Below are 20,130 nucleotides of genomic sequence, written 5' to 3'. Positions count from 1 at the left end.
GTGTATATGTCTTTGTGTGCACATCATGTGAGTGTGCTAATATGTATAGTGAGTATGAATGTATGCATGTGTATGTATGTATTATGTGTGTATGAATAACAGACAAGATTTTATATATGTATATATGTATGTTATGTATGTATGTTATGTATGTATGTATGTATGTATGTATTATGTATGTATGTATGTATGTATGTATGTATGTATGGAATAACCTGGAAGGGTTAGTACCAATGTTTTGCATCGAGAGCTATGCCAGCCCACGAACTGGACATCACTCCACTGTTCCAAATGCCCCTGTAATCCCATGAAAAGTGACGGCCATGTACTGCAACACCTAGGGATTAAAGAGCCAGCGGCTATTTTAATATCTTGCCAAAACATTTCAGGGATCAATGTGGATTAGGGGTAAACATTTTCAAGAAATGACTTGTCCTGTCCCCGATGAACTCAACCCACAGCAGGAAATTCAAAAGAGGGCGGCAATACTAAGTTCTCACCTTCACCAAAAGCCAATCTCAAAAGAATGATCAGTGATAACCCTGGTGGTTCCCACGCAAGGCCACAGCCTTTGGGCTTTAGACGCATAAAATATTAAAGAAAAATTGATAGATAGGGGATATATATATATGTATATATCTGTATGTATATCTGTATGTATGTATGTATGTATGTATGTATGTATGTATGTATGTATGTATGTATGTATATTATATATACATATAATAAATGTACATATATATCTATAATACATTAAAAGTCAGTTTGAATCTTGTTTGCTTACTTGCAATGTTACTCAGCCAAACTGGAGCATAATAGGGAAAATACTATGAATTAAGTTTACCCTGAAATGTGAATACGAATGAAATGAAACAAGTTTCGGCGTAAATCAGTAGTTTTCGAGATATTAGAGATATTCAGGGTATAAATATTCAAAATGGTGCATAATGGGAAAATGTTCCGAAAATAATCTTCATTCTGCAAGGGAAGAAATTCTTATCTTTCTATTAGACAGTGAGTTGACAAGGAAAAAATACGATTGTTTTAATCATTTAGAAATATCTTTAAGCGAATGTAATTTCCAAAATCTAAGTTGTTTGTACAGTAGGTATTTATATTTTAACTTTCTTTGAACAGACAATATTTTAATGCTTTTTAAAAATTATTTTCAAGTGAATAGCATTACAAATTTTTGTTTTTGTATATTTAAATAATATTTTAAAGTGAAAATGACTTTAAAAATACCGTAAATTTTTCGTATAAGACCCGTTCGTAACCTCTGGGTGAAATAGTTTGTTTTTTTCGAGTGCATTCAACGTAGTTCACCCCGAAATGCCTGTAACGTGGTAGCAGGGCATGCAAGAAAGAGCAGCCAAATCTGTCCTTTTCTGGGGAAAGGAGCCGTTTACACGAGATTTTGACGTTACATTCGTTGAAAGCATGCGAAATAACCTGCAAAAAAGAAAAAAACCCACGAAACAAAACTCTGTTGCTGGAAAACTCTGATGCTGGTTATTGGTCACTTGGACATCAGAGAGTAAAACGTCCGGCGTTAGTGAGTTTGGGTTACCTTCCCTAGACTAGTTATTTTTAAACCTGGAAAGAGAAATAAGGCATCTATCTCTTGAGCTTTGCGAACGGGGAATCCCATGCTTGAGGCAGATAGCGCTCGAAATGGATGCATGGTGTGAAGATTTCTTGGCGAATATTCAGCGACCCACGTTTCAGAGAGTTTTTGAGGTTCCTAGTTCGCTCGGTTGTGCAAAGCTTGCACCGTTGATGTAGGGTCACGGTCGCTTTAAGATCTTCCACTTGATATCGTATGGGGTCCCTTCATCTTTGGGGCGACAGGGACGTGAGGAATTGTCGTTCTGTGACGAGGGAGGACCTGTGGTTGTACAAGCGCCGCTTGAATGCCGTACTGGCTGATCCGGTATATTTCCAGGTTTGGGTGTTGGTTGTGTTCACATTACTGGTGCATCTCCGGTTGACTCCGAACCTGGGAATGTTTTTGTTGCCACCGGTGTTATTGGGGCTACTGTCAGTGCTGTTATCTTTACGCTGCGCGGTTCTAGCGATGCCGTTGTGGTTGTTGTCACAGTGGTTCTCATCGTTGTGGTGGTCGTCACTGGCCGTAGGGTTGGGGCTATTGTCGCAGGCGGTGATGTGGGTGCTGCGGGTGATGTGAGAGCCGTCAGTGGTATGGGTGCCGTCGATGATAATGTTGGGTGTAGGGCCAGTAGCGTCATTGGTGCTGCTAGTGTCGAAATGGTCAGCTTCTCCGGCCGTAGTGCTGGTACTGGGGTCGTTGGCGTCAGCGCTGGTGTTTCTACCGCTGTCGCTGACTCCGGTGCCGTCGATATTGTTGGATGATTTGCTGTTGCTATTACTGTGGTCGCTAGGCCTGGGTATCATCACAGCTTCATAGATGACTCCTTCGGCCTTGCATTGGCCCCCCACTGGACAGTCATCGTACACCTTGCAAGAGCAACCTGCCTCTTCCCATGTTTTATGGGTGTTTGCTAATGTACTCTTCATGTTGAGTGCGCAACTAAAGGAGACTCTTAAGTTATGTCTGGTAAATAAAGGGCTGTATCTGTGTGTCTGCGTGAAGTGATTGTCAATTAACTTGAAGAATATTCTTCCCACAGAGATCTTGACGTTGAGTGAGAAGGGGGGGGAAAACCAAACCATATAGATAGATAGATAGATAGATAGATAGATAGAGATAGATAGATAGAATGATATAGATAGATAGATAATAGATAGATAGATAGATAGATAGATAGATAGACATATATATTGTGTGTGTATATATATATATATATATATATATATTATATATTGTGTGTATATATATATATATGTGTGTGTCCGGGTATGTGTGTGAGAGAGAGAGAGAGAGAATGTATGCATCTATGTATATATATATATGTACATATATCTATATCTATATATATATATATATACATAGATAGATAGATAGATAGATAGATACATACATACATACATACATACATACACACACGCACGCACACAGGCTGCTGGGCTGGCTTATATGCATGCAGATTTGTAATCATGGGTATATGTGCACATACACACACACACACGCTTATACCCACGCACACCTTCAAAGTATAAGAAGAGAGAGAGAGAGAGAGAGAGAGAGAGAGAGAGAGAGAGAGAGAGAGAGAGAGAGAGAGAGAAGGATGGGAAAGCAACCACACCCCAGTAACTAACCACTCCCACGTTTAATTTGATCCAAATCTATCTTGAATATCACACCAACGAACTGAACAAAACCGGCAAGTCTGCTGCGGAGGTGACCTAAGGTGTAGCGATCTGTGGCGTTGTGTAGTGTGATATAATGTTTCGAGGATTTAGTTTGAGCAAGATAAAAGTTTTAAATCATCATAAACACCGTTGGATGTCTATTTTAACAAATATCTTGGTTCGAAACATCTTGGTCTTTTACCAATAAGTTGAGATGGAGATCTTGTTTTCTCAGTCTCAATCTGTTGTTTTATGCCCAGCATCCAACCAACCAAATTATGGTTCGCCGTTCTTATTAATGTAGTTAATATCTGTTGCTGTAGTGGGAGGTGTGATTATGTTACGTCCGTATTAATGCTATAGATATTTATGCTTGGCAGTTATTGGGAATGACGCTGGATGCGTGTGTAAGTGATATCTGTATATGTGTATGTGCACATACATATATAGTATGCATATATGTATGTACATATATACACATACGTACATACATGGATATATATATATATGTGTGTGTATGCACACACACACATGCATATATGCATACATACATACATTATGGCTGCCCCCTCGTTATCGAGTATGGCCATTGCACGAAGCTTAACTGTTTCTGGTGCTGTGATCGAATGTGACTTTTTAGCCCAGCTCAAGATCTACAATGTCTTGTACAAAATTGGCAACTAAAACCTTTACTGGTAATATCCGGCTGTAGTTGTAACTGGGCTTCATGTACCTTTGCATGTCGTTTAAGTGTTCCTGCCGAATTACACTCTCTTCCACATGTCCGACAGATATGATTAGTATGATGTGTTACACCACCACCAGTGGCCAGGTTGTCACTCCTCTGTCTCGTTTTATGACTACGAAGATGACTCATGAGTCCAGCTTTACTGAGGCAGGGTCTTGCACAGACATTGCATGTCAGAATCAAAGGAAGACCCTTCCCTTCTGGAAGTGTGACAGCGATGCCCTTCTTTACATACATACATACATACATACATACGTACATACGTACATACATACATACATATACATACGTACATACATACATACATACATACATACATACATACATACATACATACACACATACATACATATATATACGCATGGGAGCTGAAAAGTTCCTGGCTTTACGGGTATCGCGAAGGGCCTAGTTGGAGGTCCAACCTTCCGAGTTCTTCTACAGGGCTTAGAAAAACTGAAGGACCGCTGCAATTCATGTGTGAATCTAAGAGAATGTGTTGAATAAAATCATAATTAACTGATCCTCCCGTATTTTCTTTTACCCATAGCCAGGAACTTTTCACTATTCCCTCGTATGTATGTATGTATATTTACGGCCGAGTAGTTAAGAACCTCTCTTCACAATCATGAAATCCCGGATTTGATATCAATTAGGATCTCCTTCAATAAGTGTCTTTTCTTATAGCCTAGGTTTGAAGCATGCCTTACAAAAATTCCATAACTGGAAATAGTAAGGAAGCCTGGCAGACAATTTTCGTGTATAACTCAAATTTCCGATCTTATCACACAGTGTTACATGGATTTTGCCAGGGGGTTATGTCTATATGGAATACTTAGTTCGTTACACTATAATTGAATGAACACGAAGTTCAGTTAATCGAAACATGCTCACTGTTGAGACCGATGACGGACCCATTATTTCTTATTCTGCGTAGGGAATGTGTAGATAGAGAGATATATACATGTATATGTGCTTGTGTACATATGTGCATGTGTACATATATATTGGACTGGTGCATAATTATTGCGGCTTTTTTTCAACAAATTTTATTCAACAAAAACAATAACGTAACAAAGACATCTTTAAATGATTATTCTGGAGCATATTCACCATCTATTTCAATTACTGCTTCCCATTTGGTTGGCAGACGGTCAGACCGTCATTTAAAGATGTTTTGTTAAATATTGTTATTGTTTTGTTGAATAAAATTTATTGAAAAACGCCGCAATAATTATGCACGAACCCCATATATATGTGTGTGTGTGTGTGTGTCTGTGTCTGTGTGTACCTATATATATGCGTGTATATATATATATACATACATATATATATATACATAGGAAAAAAGCAACAAGAATGGATCAATTTTTCGGTACATTGTTTCGTACGAAGACATCTTTAATAAGGCTACAAAAATTGCAGTAAATATAGATGACCCGTACATATATATACAATATATATACATATATATATATAACATATATATATATCTATATTATATATATATAATATATATATATATAATATATATATTATATATATATATATTATATATATAACATACATATATACACACACACAAATATATATATATATAATATATATAAAAACGTACTTACTTGGAGAATAAGAAAACAACGCGTGGCGTTCAATCATATAATAACAATTTAATAAATTAAACATGTTTTATTTATTAAATTATATTATGTATATATATATATATATATATATATATATATATATATATATATATTATATATATATATATATATATTATCGGTCAGTTGTCCATAAGTCCGGAAAAAAAACACAGTAAAAGATTTTTTGAGGAGTAATATTTGATATAGTCGTTGATTGTGGCCGGTTAGAAAATTCCCCATTGGTTTCACGCCTGTTATGCTCTAAGCAAAATCGGTGACTCATCAGACCTGCTGCTGACCGGAGGATATTAACCTCTTTACTAATGGAGGTAGTAAAGATAGTCAGCCAGCGTAGTGAAAAGAAAAACCTGAAACGAAATTGTTCGAAGCGAAAACCCTTCTGGGCGAGATGGAGTTTTCTTCATTTCACCTGTTCCAGTTATGTTTGTAAAAGGTCGATTTATGTACGATTTCCTTTCGCTAGCCTGCAAGCTCAGAATTCCATGTCCTCAACATGAATTTTCTCTCATGTGGTCACAGACTTTTAAAATTTAAGAAGGCCCACGGGCCAAGCGAATTTTTTAGGATCCTTGCCTTCTCGGCCAAACAACGTTTTCATCATCTGCTCCCGTTGAGGTATAGTCCAGGTTGTTCCAGAAGCATCTGTTTAATCCTGTATGGCGTACCCTCTTCTTTATAAATAGTTGGTCAAAGACGAAACGTTGCGCCTCTCTGGGATCCTGAAAGAGGACCTATAGCTATATAGTCGCCGCATAAAGGGGCCCTCCGTGGCTCCTACATATTTCTGTGTAAGTGTCCTTACGTCATTGGTACTGTTGCTGTTGCTGTTGCTGTTGTTGCTGCCACTACAACTTCTCTTGCTGCTCTCACTGCGGGACACGCCGCTGGTGCTGCAGTTATTGTGGGACGCGCTGTTGTTGTTGTTGAAATATTGTCCTTACGTATACATCAAAGGCCTGTCAAAACTAGCATCTATTCACACCTTTAAAAACAAGGAACATTGGTGGAACACTCCAATAAAAATATCAATCCGGTGGTAACATAGCATATTTTTCTGTGGGACAAGGGGAAAAAAATCATCCTCTGTTGTAGAGGTCATCTGCCTAGCGGATCAAAAGTCCAGGAAAAAGAGAACATTTTCTTGTATCCTGACAATAAATTCTCATTTGTACCTATGATTATTAGTGCATTAAACTATGTACCTATAAATTTACAAAAAAAACTAGAATACTAGGTTTTGCGAAGAAGTAGCAAGAGAAACTGACGCGCATCCTCCAAATCCAATCTATAAGCGGCACAGTGAAGATTTGTAAGACATTTCAAAGAATTTTAGATGAATAGATGCACAGGGTGTGAGCATCGACAGCTCAACCAACACACAAGCCACATATTTACAGACTCTGGGAACTCTCTTCACTTTCTTTGTTAGTGACCGGCTTGAACTATCTTTAGAACTGAAATAAATCTCAAAGAAACAACATAATTCGTACGTTATTTACATTATTTACAATTGACGGATATTTTTCCTCATCTTTCCGTTGTTAGCACAACGTTTCGGCTGATATACCCTCCAACCTTCTTCAGGTGTCTTGGGGAAATTTCGAACCTGGGTTCTCATTCCTAAGGTATTCTTCGATGTTATTATATTATTATTATTATTATTATTATTATTATTATTATTATTATTATTATTATTATTATTGTTCTATTGTTCACCATTATTATTATTAACCACTACGCCATATGCTCACGGGCATATGGCGTAGTGGTTAAGAGCGCGGGCTACTAACCCCAAGCTTCTGAGTTCGATTCCAAATAACAACAACAATAATAATAATAATAACATCGAAGAATACCCTAGAAATGAGAAACCAGGTTCAAAATTTCCCCAAGACACCTGAAGAAGGCTGGGGGTTTATCAGACGAAACGTTGTGTTAACAACAAACAAGATGAGGACAAATATCCGTCGAATGTAAATAATGTAAATAATGTACATAATTCCTCATCTCTTAAATATAGAACTATAATTCTATAATTCTATAAAACTAGAAATGATCGTAATACATATTTGCAAGACTTTTTAAGTTTTAAAAGATGATGAGCTTTACAAAATGTTTCTCTTCACAACTTTGTTGCCAAGTAAAGTTTGATCGCAAAATTAAGTCAAATTAATGAGAAAAAGAAAACACACACACTTAGACGGTAGAAAATACACTCATAGACGGTAGCCGTACAAGCTAACAAAGGAATATCTATGTGATCGCTCAGCCTTCCTTGAAATAGCAGTTAACCCTTCCGCAACTTCTGTTGACTGTAAAACCAGTCGAATTTATTTTAATTTACTTTAATTTGTTGTTCATTAATGAGTCTGGGGAATTTTCTACAGAGTTATTGCAGTGTGATAATATATAATAATTGGCGAATCTGAAACCGGTTAAAAACGAGAGAGAATTGATAATAAAATGAATTTTTTTTTTTAAATGGTTTGTCTGAACCAGATGTTTAAAATGAACTCCCTTCAAAATATTAACTTTTTGTAGTATTGTTGTTAACTGGGAATCTCTGATTCACAAAATGGTTGCATGTGAAAAAAAAAAAATTAAGAGAAAACTTGAAAAAAAAACCCTTCGTTTACAAATTCATTCAAGATGGAAGCTAAAGAATTAGACAACTGGAGACAATCCCAAACCTCCGGTCTAGACAATAGCTTTCAAAGGAAGAAGGTAAATTTTTACAAATGAATTTATGCAAGAGCCAAAAATCCCAGTACACGCGGACGCACGTATGTACGCACACGCACACACACATACACACACACACACACACACACACACACACACACACACATATATATATATATACACACACATATGTATGATAGTAAACAGACGCACCAACCACAGGCACATCAGGAAATGTGAAACACTAAAAAAACACATTAAAACGAAAAAGTACGTATATGATAAATAAATATTAAATACAAGAGATAATTAACTCCGCAAGCCCCTACAAAGTTCAGTTCCTTAAAAGAATAAAGAACCCAAACAGAAGTTACAGCTGACTAATGAATGGAACTTGAAAGAAGAAACAAAAGGTTTCATAATTATAGCCGAAAGCCAAAGTTTTAAAACCATATGTCCTTTAAAGACTAAGTGACGCATGTGTCGCCAGTTTGAATAAACCGGAAATTACATCGTAAAATTGCAACCATGACCATCCCGTTGTCTGGCTTCTTTTTACGGGAAGTGTACCCTGGAATACCTAATTTAATATATCCTTTTGTAGGAAAGTAAGGTGCGGTTTGAAGGAGATTTGGCTGTTCTTTCAAGAAGACTGATTTGGTACGTGGAGGCACTCTTACGACACGTGAATGAGTTTTCGCGCAGCCCGATTCTCCTTTAGTTGGAAACGAGTGGAAATGATGGTTCTCTAGTGGTAGTTGAAAATGGGTAGATAGCCGTCTTCAGTGGAAAATGTGTAGAAAAATAAAGATTATAACCAAATGAAATACTTACTAAAAGACGTTGAGAACATTGTTCTTATTCCTTCAGCTGTGATCAAGTCTTGCAGTGAGTATATGCATAATCATGTCACCATTTATTTCACTGTGGACTTGGAATAGGCTCTATCTCCCAATGACCGAGCTTAGTGGTTGTTTAAACCGAAGACAGTCTTGATTTAAGGAGAAAAAGGCGTTCAAATAACTTTATAAAAGCACCCTTGTTTACTCATCTTTTTACTGTTTTTATTTCTTTTTTGCTTTTTGTTCTTTTGTTGGAGATTTTTTTATAGAGTGAGGTTCAGCTCATCGTTGGAGGCGCAATGGCCCAGAGGTTAGGGCAGCGGACTCGCGGTCGTAGGATCGCGGTTTCGATTCCCAGACCGGGCGTTGTGAGTGTTTATTGAGCGGAAACACCTAAAAGCTCCACGAGGCTCCGGCAGGGGATGGTGGTGATCCCTGCTGTACTCTTTCACCACAACTTTCTCTCACTCTTACTTCCTGTTTCTGTTGTACCTGTATTTCAAAGGGCCGGCCTTGTCACTCTCTGTGTCACGCTGAATATCCCCGAGAGCTACGTTAAGGGTGCACGTGTCTGTGGAGTGCTCAGCCACTTACATGTTAATTTCACGAGCAGGCTGTTCCGTTGATTCGGATCAACCGGAACCCTCGTCGTCGTAACCGACGGAGTGCTTCCATCAGCTCATCGTTACAATCAGCAGAGTAACGCTTAATTCGACAGCTTCAACATTGGGTTGCAATATGACTATCGATATAACCGGGAGGGGCTTTCTAGTTGGTATACTTCAGATATAGGCTCTATTATGAGTCATTAGTGAGACTTCACAGTTTCAAATCCACCCAATCATAAATACTGGAATTATGCAATGACTGTTGCCTGAAATACTAAAAGTGTAAGTTAGAATGGGTTAAATATACGAGAATATGGATAAAAATCAAGGATATGGGTTATATTACGGTTAAGATGAAAGGATATTAATAGCAGTATGATTAAACATCAAAGGATATGGATTGGAATATTAATCAAAATTATGTATGCATCTCATGAAAACAACCCAGTAAAAAGAAAACCAGTACTACAGTTCTCTAAATTCAACGAAGCTGGGCCCTGTAAATGTTCCAGTTAAAATAAATGTAATATGCAAACTTACTCCATCTGTCTATCATCTGAGCTATCTCCACTAACTTAACACCAGCACAAATTTATGATAGTTAGCAATGATGCTGATTTTTTTTTTTTTTTGCACAATTTAGACGGGCAAGTAAAAAGATGAAAGCTTGCCTGGTACGGTCATGTATCCCTCCACAACTCACTGCCCAAAACCATTCTACAGAACATAGATGGGGGGAGAGGTGAAAGAGAGACAGACAGAAAAATACTGGTTTCACATCAAGGACTGGACAGGTTACAGCACAGCGAACCTGATACGCATGACGGAGAACAGAGACCAGTGGCGGCGGCTAGCTATGAAAGCGTCAAGAGTGACACCCCAACGCATGGCTGCATCAGTTAAGGGATGATGAGGATGAGAATGACGATGAGGATGACGATGACGATGATGAAGTAGTATAGTCAATTGAACCAGCCTGAGATATTCCTGCAATATATTGCATAAACTTCACACTAATGAAAGGCAAAATCAAAACTGGTAGAATTTCTGTTCAGATAAAATTGATGAAACTAAATATTGAAATGCATTTTATTCCACTGTTCTTACTTCTTATAAACTAATACTTCTCTAAACCTACCGAAAAGCATGACTTCCTTAATGGTAATAAGACAATCCATATTCATTTCTGATCTAACTTCCTATCTCCAGCATTGTATTTATATCTACACTTTGGTCCCAGTAATATATGATGGTGATGTTTTAACAAGGGGTACGCAATGCCTGAAGTGTAAGACCACAAGTTCACTACTCACACTACTTCAGACCACCAAAGTCATTACTTTATTCCCAAGCGACACGTGGAATATAGTTCGGAGATGAAAATATTCGACTGCTGTTAGTTCTATATAATTTAATCGTCTTAATCTCTTATAATCCAGCTTGTTCCTTATTCTTTATTTTAGTCTGCCCCCACCCGAAAAAGTCTTTATAATGGAATGTAATTACGCATAAACACATACACATGCGTATAAGTATATATAGTATATATATATGTATGTATATATATATATATATATATATATATATATATATATATATAATATACACATACATGTAAGTAATGGGTGTTACCACCTCAACGAGGTTGTTCCTCGTGGTTTAACCCCAGGAGGACACATCCTCCAGTTGGTTAACGACACAATATATGTGTCTGTTATACTGCAAATAAGGGAGCGAACAAATCCTTTCCAGTGGTGACAGGACTAGTAGACCGGCTGGTTTCAGGATCTTACCCTTCCTCAGTACTGATACACCTGTCTGCTAGACAGGTGTGTATGTGTGTGTGTGTGTGTGTGTGTGTGTGTGTGTGTGTGTGGTGTGTGTGAGTGGGCGTATATATATATTATATATATATATATATATATATATATATATAGTAAGAGGTGGGCTATTATATAAATATAATATAAAATCTCTATACAAGATGCAAGTAGTAACTCTACAGAAAAGTAATGGTTGTTACCACTTCAACGTAGTTGTTCTGTACAGAACAACGTTATTACGCTTTTTTAACCCCAGGAGGATACCTCCTCCAGCTCAAGAAAAGAATTCTTGAAAAACCTAATTGCAAAAACCAACTCCTTTATTAACAGAACGAGATGATGTGCGTATTTATTATGAATAGACAAATTCGAAATAAGCATAAAGTTTGAATGTTCATATTTTTCATTCTCGTTATTGTCAATATCGTATTATATATATATATACAAAATATGGTGGTTTAGTTCACAGGTGATCTAAACTATTAGGTACGCTAGGTGGTGTAACGGATTACTAGGGCTCCAACGATATAGCCGAGACGGTAGTTATGGAGCCTTTGCAGATTTCCGATATAGCGGATATATAATTGTTAAAGAGGACAAGAAACGTGAAGGCATATCACATACTCTAGGATATCCCAGAAACAGCTGTAAGACTTTAAATTGCCTAAACGTTTGTTGTCCTCTTTAACAATATATATATATATATATATATAATATATATATATATATATATATATAATATATATATATATATACTAGCAGTATATCCCCCCGTTGCTCGGGTTTGTTTTTTAGTTGCGCTTAAAACGGTAGACTTTGATGTTGCATTAACAAAGTTTTCAATCTTTTTTGAAAAGTAAAACTTTTGCATTATGTAGCTTGCTATTCTCTTTAAGTGAACATTTTTCTGGCTGAAATACACTGAAAAATGGCGACACAGCAGTCAAAAAATCGTAAAAAATAGGGATTTTCATAGAAAAAAGCACCATTTTTTATGTAAATAATTTTTGGTATTAACATGGTCCGATTTGAATTTTTTCTTCTACGGAATGAAGAGCAAGCCTTCTATCATACTCTCAATTTTGGTCAACTTGCGCCGCAGATTCTCGGAGATAGTGTTAGTTGAAGGCTACCAAACCTGCCACACACACACAGGCAACTTCAGCTTTATATGTGTATATATATATATATATATATATATATATATATAGCAGGCATTAGTAATTACTCAGAGTAAGTAGTAAGTGACGTCTATCTAGTAAAACACGCAAAAGAGTGAGCGAAACACAAGCGCACAACTGTGTTAATTCTACCTTTACAGCGCGTAAAGAAAAAATTGTTGTAGGAATGTAAGCACCACGTGTACTACAGCAGTACTATACGGAGTTTTAATACTGAAACTGAATGGCAGGGGCGAACTATGCCTACCTATTCTATAAAAAAAAAATTAAGATATTTTGTTTTTTATGCAAATCAGAGTAACCTTCATAATTTTATTGAATTGAATATTGGTGGTGGGTGGGGTGCTGTTATCTGGCTTTTTTCTACTTACTCAAAGCAGAGGCCCTTACGTGCCCTTACTGGTGACAACATCTCCGCTTTCTGCTTTGCACCACGGTCTCATGCTATTTTTTGTAGATACGATGGGCTCAGCGCTGGATTTACCTTTTGCTCTTGGGTGGGAGCCTTGTCATTATGATTTGTATCTCTAGAAATACCCAACAGAATACCTGTCATTTTGACCACTTCCATTCTTACCGTCTGCTCATACTACCGATTATTTGTAATCTTGTCTTACGCTGCTACATCTATTAAGATACATGCATCTGGGCCAGGCCTGCCTCGTACAAACTCAGGCTCTTTTTCGCCTCATTCTCCGTTTTGAATATGACGCATATTCCCCCTTATGTTCCTGGAACAACAGAGGTCATATTATTCTACACCTCAATCAGGACTTCGTGTGTCTTTCGAGAATCAAAACTAAATTACGTTAATCATGTTTTTATACTGCTGTCTAATAAGGGATTGAAGTATAGACGCACCTTCCCTTATCACGCAGCATTGCCACGTAGACTCTTTATTCGGCCTCATAATTCATATGTAAGGAATTCTGAGGTAGCGTATTTGATATAGCTCCAGATGGAAACAGCTTTTCCTGTTTTTAATTTGAACTCTCCGTCCATTCCTTTGCTTGACAAAATGTATGCGTGTATTATTACTACTGTTGTTGTTATCAATATTCGAGTATGTTTTTGGCTGTTTTATTTTTTTAATTATATCAGAAAATCATTATTGGTGTCTTGTGAAAGAGATGTACTCAGCAGAGGAATAAAATTTATTTTTTGTTTTCTTTCGACTGTCTGTAAAAACATTCTGGGTGCGTTTTGAACGGAGTAACCAACTTGTTTTTTCTACGAGAATTAAAAAAAGAAACAAATTTCCTTCGAAAATTAAAGTTTTGGGAGCATTATTTCTTTTTTTTTTTATTCTAACCTCAAACAGGAAAGAATTAATGTCAACAATTAAATTCCTTCCTCCTCATTTCGAAGTTCCACATTGAAAAATGCTTTTCACGCAGTTTCACCTGGTAAAAATCAACGATATGGGAGAGCTAGACGAAACTCGTTCGAACAACAATAACAACGGCAATAACAACAACAACAACAGCAACAACAACAACAATGATAATAATAATAATAATAATAATAATAATAATAATAATAATAATAATAATAATAACAATAATAATAATAATAATAATAATAATAATAATAATAATACCATGATTTTTCTCTCCCATGCTGTTATATCAACAAGAACACCCCCAAAAAGTCATCAATTACGCAGAAACGTTGGAGACATCCCACGGGTTCGCTTAAAAAAATTCTATTCTTCCTTAAAATAAATAAGTAGTTATAAATCTGTGCATGTACTTAAGTGTGTGTGTTTATGTCTATGTGTTTATATATATATATATATATATATATATATATATATATATACATATACACACACACTCACGCACTCTGATACACACATACTTTGTACATAAATAATAACTAGTAATCTACATTTACTTACCTGCATCTAGATACCTTTATACAATCAACAGTGAATTAAATATGAATGAATACGCGCTAACGTTCTAACCCGCTTGCTCACACACACACACACACACACACACACACACACACACACACACACACACATACACATACAGAAGCTCATGGTTATACTCATGCATATATACATACATACACCTGCCTTGACCAAAGGAAATAATATGCATTGTTTTAAGAGAGACTATCATAGTTTAGTTCATCGTTGTCTTCCTTAAGTCTGTGGTTTTGAGATCTGTGGAACATATAAATAAGACGTTTGCCAATGAGCCAGGAGTCAAGTAAATACAGATTCAGTAGAAACTTGTGATGACTTGAAACGGTAACAGATAGTCGAAGACAATGAGCTGTAGTTAAAATAAATGTATTAATAACAACAACGGCACCTTATAAACTCAACTCTCTACGATACTTCTCTTATACTTGTTTATCCACATTGTTTTAAAGGGAAGGATAGGATTATATTTGAAGAAGATTTGAGCGTAGTTTTTTTACATGGTGGGTGAATGAAAATAGGCTTCCAATGGTTCTTAATTCAGTGAAGACACGGTATAGTTGATAAGACATATCTATGGAACACGTCTCGACATTCGGTCGACGATCTACATGCTATAGAACTGCTTGATCAGAGATGACTTAAGGACAACACAACAACAACCTCATTCATTTCACATTGATATATGAATAATATATACAGAAAAGAAAAAAAAAAGTCCCGCGAGATTATTGTATCAAAGACCTCTATACTGTGAACTGCTATTTACGGAACATCGTGCTTTTGTTAGTTAAAAAGAAAGAACGAAAGAAAGACAGAAAGAAAAAGTAGTAGTAGTAGTAGTAGTAGTAGTAGTAGGTAGATGAGGAGGCGGTGGAGTTATTGTTTTATTTCTTTAGTTATTTATTTTTGTTTGACGAATGACTAAAGAACGAAAGTTATAGAACGATACTTAATTAAATAGACGTTTTCACTTTTCCAAATACATCCACATGTTGCAATGGCTTGCACATGTACTGCTGTCAACACCAACTAAGACGTGATGAGAATTCAAATCTGAAAGCTGAAGCTAACAACAATAATATTGTGAAGAAAGCATACGATGTTGAATGCGATAGGTCTTCTGGCAAATGTTCCAGAGTTTCGGTCGGGAAGCAATAGCTAATGTGATATTTACACAGATAGCATAAAATGTGAATAAATTAAACCCATAGAGTAAAACACACACACACACACACACACACACACGAACACACACAAATATTATGATTACTAAGTTGGTTGGAAAGTTAAGGCGTCACGTTGGAAAAATATTTTGAGGTATACCTATCCCGCCGAGTTTAACTTGGATTTTCATCCCTCCGGGTCGATAAAATAAGTACCCGTTGAGTGCTGGCGTAAGTCGATTATACCAAAATTTGAAACCAATAATTTTATCCTGCGCGCGCAAGGGAAAGCAGAGTATTATATTCACTTGTCTTTGTTTGTCTGTGTGTTTGCAAAATTACTAGAAAACGGATGAACAGATTTTCACCAAATTTGGCAGAAATACTCATTGGGTGAGTGGCTCGAAATGATGAAAATTTGGTTTCATTATCTTCAAACATACATAGATATGGGACTCTGTGTGTGTGTGTGTGTGTGTGTGTGTGTGTGTGTGTGTGTGTGTGTGTGTGTGTGTGTGTGTGTGGATATGGAACTCTGTGTGTGTTGTAATTTATACTGGATCGTTCAAAAGTTCGCCTACGGTAGCCGGGTTTTTCGCTCAGTGTCCCGAGTTCATGCTTTAGAGTTATTAGCTTTCCTCCAAGATCTTAGTGTGAAGAGTAATCATAAGGTTTTATTAATTTATGCATAAGATATAAACTTATTATTGGTAAGATGTAAACTTATTATTCCCCTTACATTTTATTATTGTGGCTAACCATCCAATATGGCGAGGAGGATCGTTGATGTTTTCTTCAAGTTTTGTTTTCCATCTAGGTTGCTTCCGTTTAGTAATTTCATTACCATGTATACTACAGATTTCTCCTAAGTGTTCTTTAAGAGTGATAGCAGCTGTGTACATGAGGGTATTAATATTTCAATAATTAGTATCACATGATTCTGTGCGTTCTCCAGCGACATCGTAGAGCAGTTGAGCAGTTGGATTTTTCCTTAATCTTGTTGAGAATGGCATGTCATTCAACAACAGATTTGAAAAAGTAGAAAAAATTTGCACGAACTGTGGCTTCAAGATATTTCTGAAGGTGAATATATTTTACAGTCGTCTCTGTTAACTTAATCGCCGAGATATACGAGAATTTAGTGATGGCGGCAGTGGTTTGTTTACATTATTTTCGATATCTCGTCTGGTAGATTTTGAACGATCCAGTATAAATTACAACTTCGCTTCCAATCCACAGGCATTAAACACAGATGAGGAAGGAAAACATTATTGTTAAAAAGACCCCTCTCAAGATCTTGAATCATTCTGGTCTACAATCTGAAATGAAAAGAGGCATTTCAACCATAATACATTTGACTAAATAGTTTGGAGAGAAAACTGTACCAACATTGACAGTACAATGTGCACAACTGACCTGGAGAGCGGAACGAATGCACCAATGTTATAAATATTTCAAAGGGAATATTCTAATTCCCTTTGAAATATTTATAACATTGGAGCATTCGTTCTGCTCTCCAGGTCAGTTGTGCACATTGTACTGGGTTTTTTCTGAGAGATGGTTTTTTTCTGTGATTCTGTTCGTTTTGGCATTAAATTCTTTATCATTCTTACTACAAAAATCAAATGGCTACATGCTAGGGTCTGCAACTACTAGACATTTAAGTCAATAATTATTAGTACACTTCGTTTTGTGAATAAATGCCTAAGTGACAATCTGGATCAGTCACATTTTTCAGGAAAAGAAATCAATCAGCTGATCGCACATCACAAATGCAATCTGTAAATGGAACAGTAAAAATATACAAGAGTTTTCTCAAGTTTAAAATTTGCTTTTGTTATCCACATTCTAACTCCGGAATTTTGTATCTTTGTTAAAAAGAAACCCCTTTCTCAGAGGACGATTTCAATATTTTAAAACAAAAGAGAAAATATGTATGTATGTATTATGTATGTATGTGTGAGTGTGAGAATGTGTATGTAAGCGTACAGCATACAAAACTATATCATACATATATATCATCCATATTTCACTTGATTATACAAATACATAAGTGTGGTGTATGTAGAGAGAGAGAGAAAGAGAAAGACAGACAGACAGATATACGCACATACACATGCGCACACTCACATATATATGTGCGTTTGTGTGTAAGCATATGTGCGTGTGTATATATGTGTCTGTGTACAATGAGAGAGAAATTGAAAGCGAGAGAGATGGAATGAAGGAGAGAGAGAAAGAGAGAGGAGTTAATTGGGCCACATAGATATAGAATTCTAGCAGGCTTGCTTATATTGAAGCTACTGACATTGCGGGGTCTATCTATATATATATATAAAAGTGAAGTTGTGTGAGTGTCTGTCTCCTACGATTTAGATTCCTAACTACTCCCACATTTTGCGGTGCAGTTTAACCAAAACCGGGTATCTTATAGTCGTGATTCATATCGAGCCCTTCTGTGTATTAGCGCACGTCTACGATGAGTCTACGATTTTAAAAAAATTTACCATCATTTTTTTTCCATTTTAATGCATTTTTTTCGCTATTATATAAGGGAAGTAACTCTCTATAATGTCTACGATGAGTCAACGATTAAAAAAAATTACCATTATTTTTTTCCATTTTTAAGGCATTTTTTGCTGTTTTTTTGGCTATAACTCTCTAAAAATGCTTTATAGTTATTTCCCTTACAAACCCGAGCAACGCCGGGCGATACTGCTAGTCATAACTAAATTTTAAATGTAAAATGACGATTGAAGAAACGCAGTATGTCGGCCAGCTGTTTCGGAAGTAAAACTAATGATAAGAAAGGCAGGATATTAATGAGCCTCTAGTGGTTGCAAATTGTTTTTAGCAAATCTTTAATACATTTCTTCGAACATGTTAATGTACATTTGTTTTTAAAATTTTCATGAGTATTTTTCCTCTTGTTTTTTTTTTTTACAGGTTAAAGTCTGGTTCCAGAACCGTCGGATGAAATGGAAACGAGTAAAAGGTGCACAGCTAGTAAAAGACAAAGTGACTGGCCAGTTGAAACCTCTGATGACTTCTAGTGTCACTTCTACGGGGAGTCCGATAAGAGCGTATGGCGATTCGCTAAAAGAAGGGAATTCTGTGATAAAACAAACAGATTTTGATTATCACGACGAAGTGAAGGAAAAACTTGCCAAGCAATCATGACCGTTTGTAGGTACCCATTTGGATCCTGCATGGCCATATACATACGAATACAAAATCACACAGTCACACAGACAAAAACAAAGGTGTGTGCCCTTTACGTACGGAGCTGTTGAAGCCTTAGTTTCAAACAATAAAATTGGAACTAGATTTATCTGAAGGCTATTATACATATATTCGGGACCTACTTACATGACACCCAGTAACATATATGCTCCGAAGCGGCAGCAATATTATGTGGGCTTGAACCAGAATCAGTGAGTTTAACGTGTGCAACACGATTATTAACCAATTTCTGAATAAGAAAAAAGAGAAATGTGTATCAATATTTACATTTTTTTTTAAATTGCTGAAACGATGATGAAAAATATTAAATAAAAATCACTATTATCTGTGAGGAAAATTAAAGAGATTATTTCTATTAAAGATTCATTGAACTGTTGATTGATTAACGAGCAGAGATATTGACTGACTGATGTACAGATTGTTTGTCTGATAAACTTATTAGATCGATCTCGTACCACTTAACGAACTACACTATAGAAGCGTATGAGCTTCATTTAGCAAACAGATTTACTGAACACAGACTCTGGTGCAAAACTTTTGACAGAATTAGTTTCTGGATACATAAAAACGGATTCCATGTTGGTTAAAAACTCTCTTCATTCATTTGTAAATTTTTTGTAGATTTGTGAGCAGGACTGGAGGGTTCGCTTCCTAAGATACTATCCCAAATGGCATTGATGTCAAAAGATAGCTGAATAGGGAGGTTCTATATCCCGCTCTCGCTCAACTCACTCTCTATTTCTCTTGATCTCATCCCAATTTGATGAAATTACTGGTTTCACCTAAACTGTAAAAACACAAATTATTATGAGGGGCTTAACAATAACAAAAACTCCCATTCAGTCAAAGGAACGGAAGGACAAACTATTCTAAGACAGACAGACAGACAAAACAATGATACACCAGTAATATCAAGAGACAAGCAGCTTATTTCATTGATCATATTTTTCGCTTTTCCCATTTCCCCCTT

General features: G+C 36.3%; 1 protein-coding gene across 1 annotated transcript in view; it reads left to right on the top strand.

Annotated features, from left to right (window-relative positions):
* Positions 1 to 19,426, top strand: part of LOC115211005 (homeobox protein Hox-B7-like) — a 139,865-nt gene extending 120,439 nt beyond the window's left edge. The window contains exon 3 of the mRNA XM_029779844.2: positions 18,864 to 19,426. Coding sequence (XP_029635704.2) covers positions 18,864 to 19,097 — 234 coding nt within the window. The 3' untranslated portion in view covers positions 19,098 to 19,426. The remainder of the gene's footprint in view (positions 1 to 18,863) is intronic.
* Positions 19,427 to 20,130: the final 704 nt, after the last annotated feature.

This window comes from Octopus sinensis, linkage group LG4 (assembly GCF_006345805.1).
Source record: "Octopus sinensis linkage group LG4, ASM634580v1, whole genome shotgun sequence".
Lineage (NCBI taxonomy): Eukaryota > Metazoa > Mollusca > Cephalopoda > Octopoda > Octopodidae > Octopus > Octopus sinensis.
Note: the sequence above shows the minus strand (reverse complement) of the source record. Positions and strands in the feature narration are given on the sequence as shown.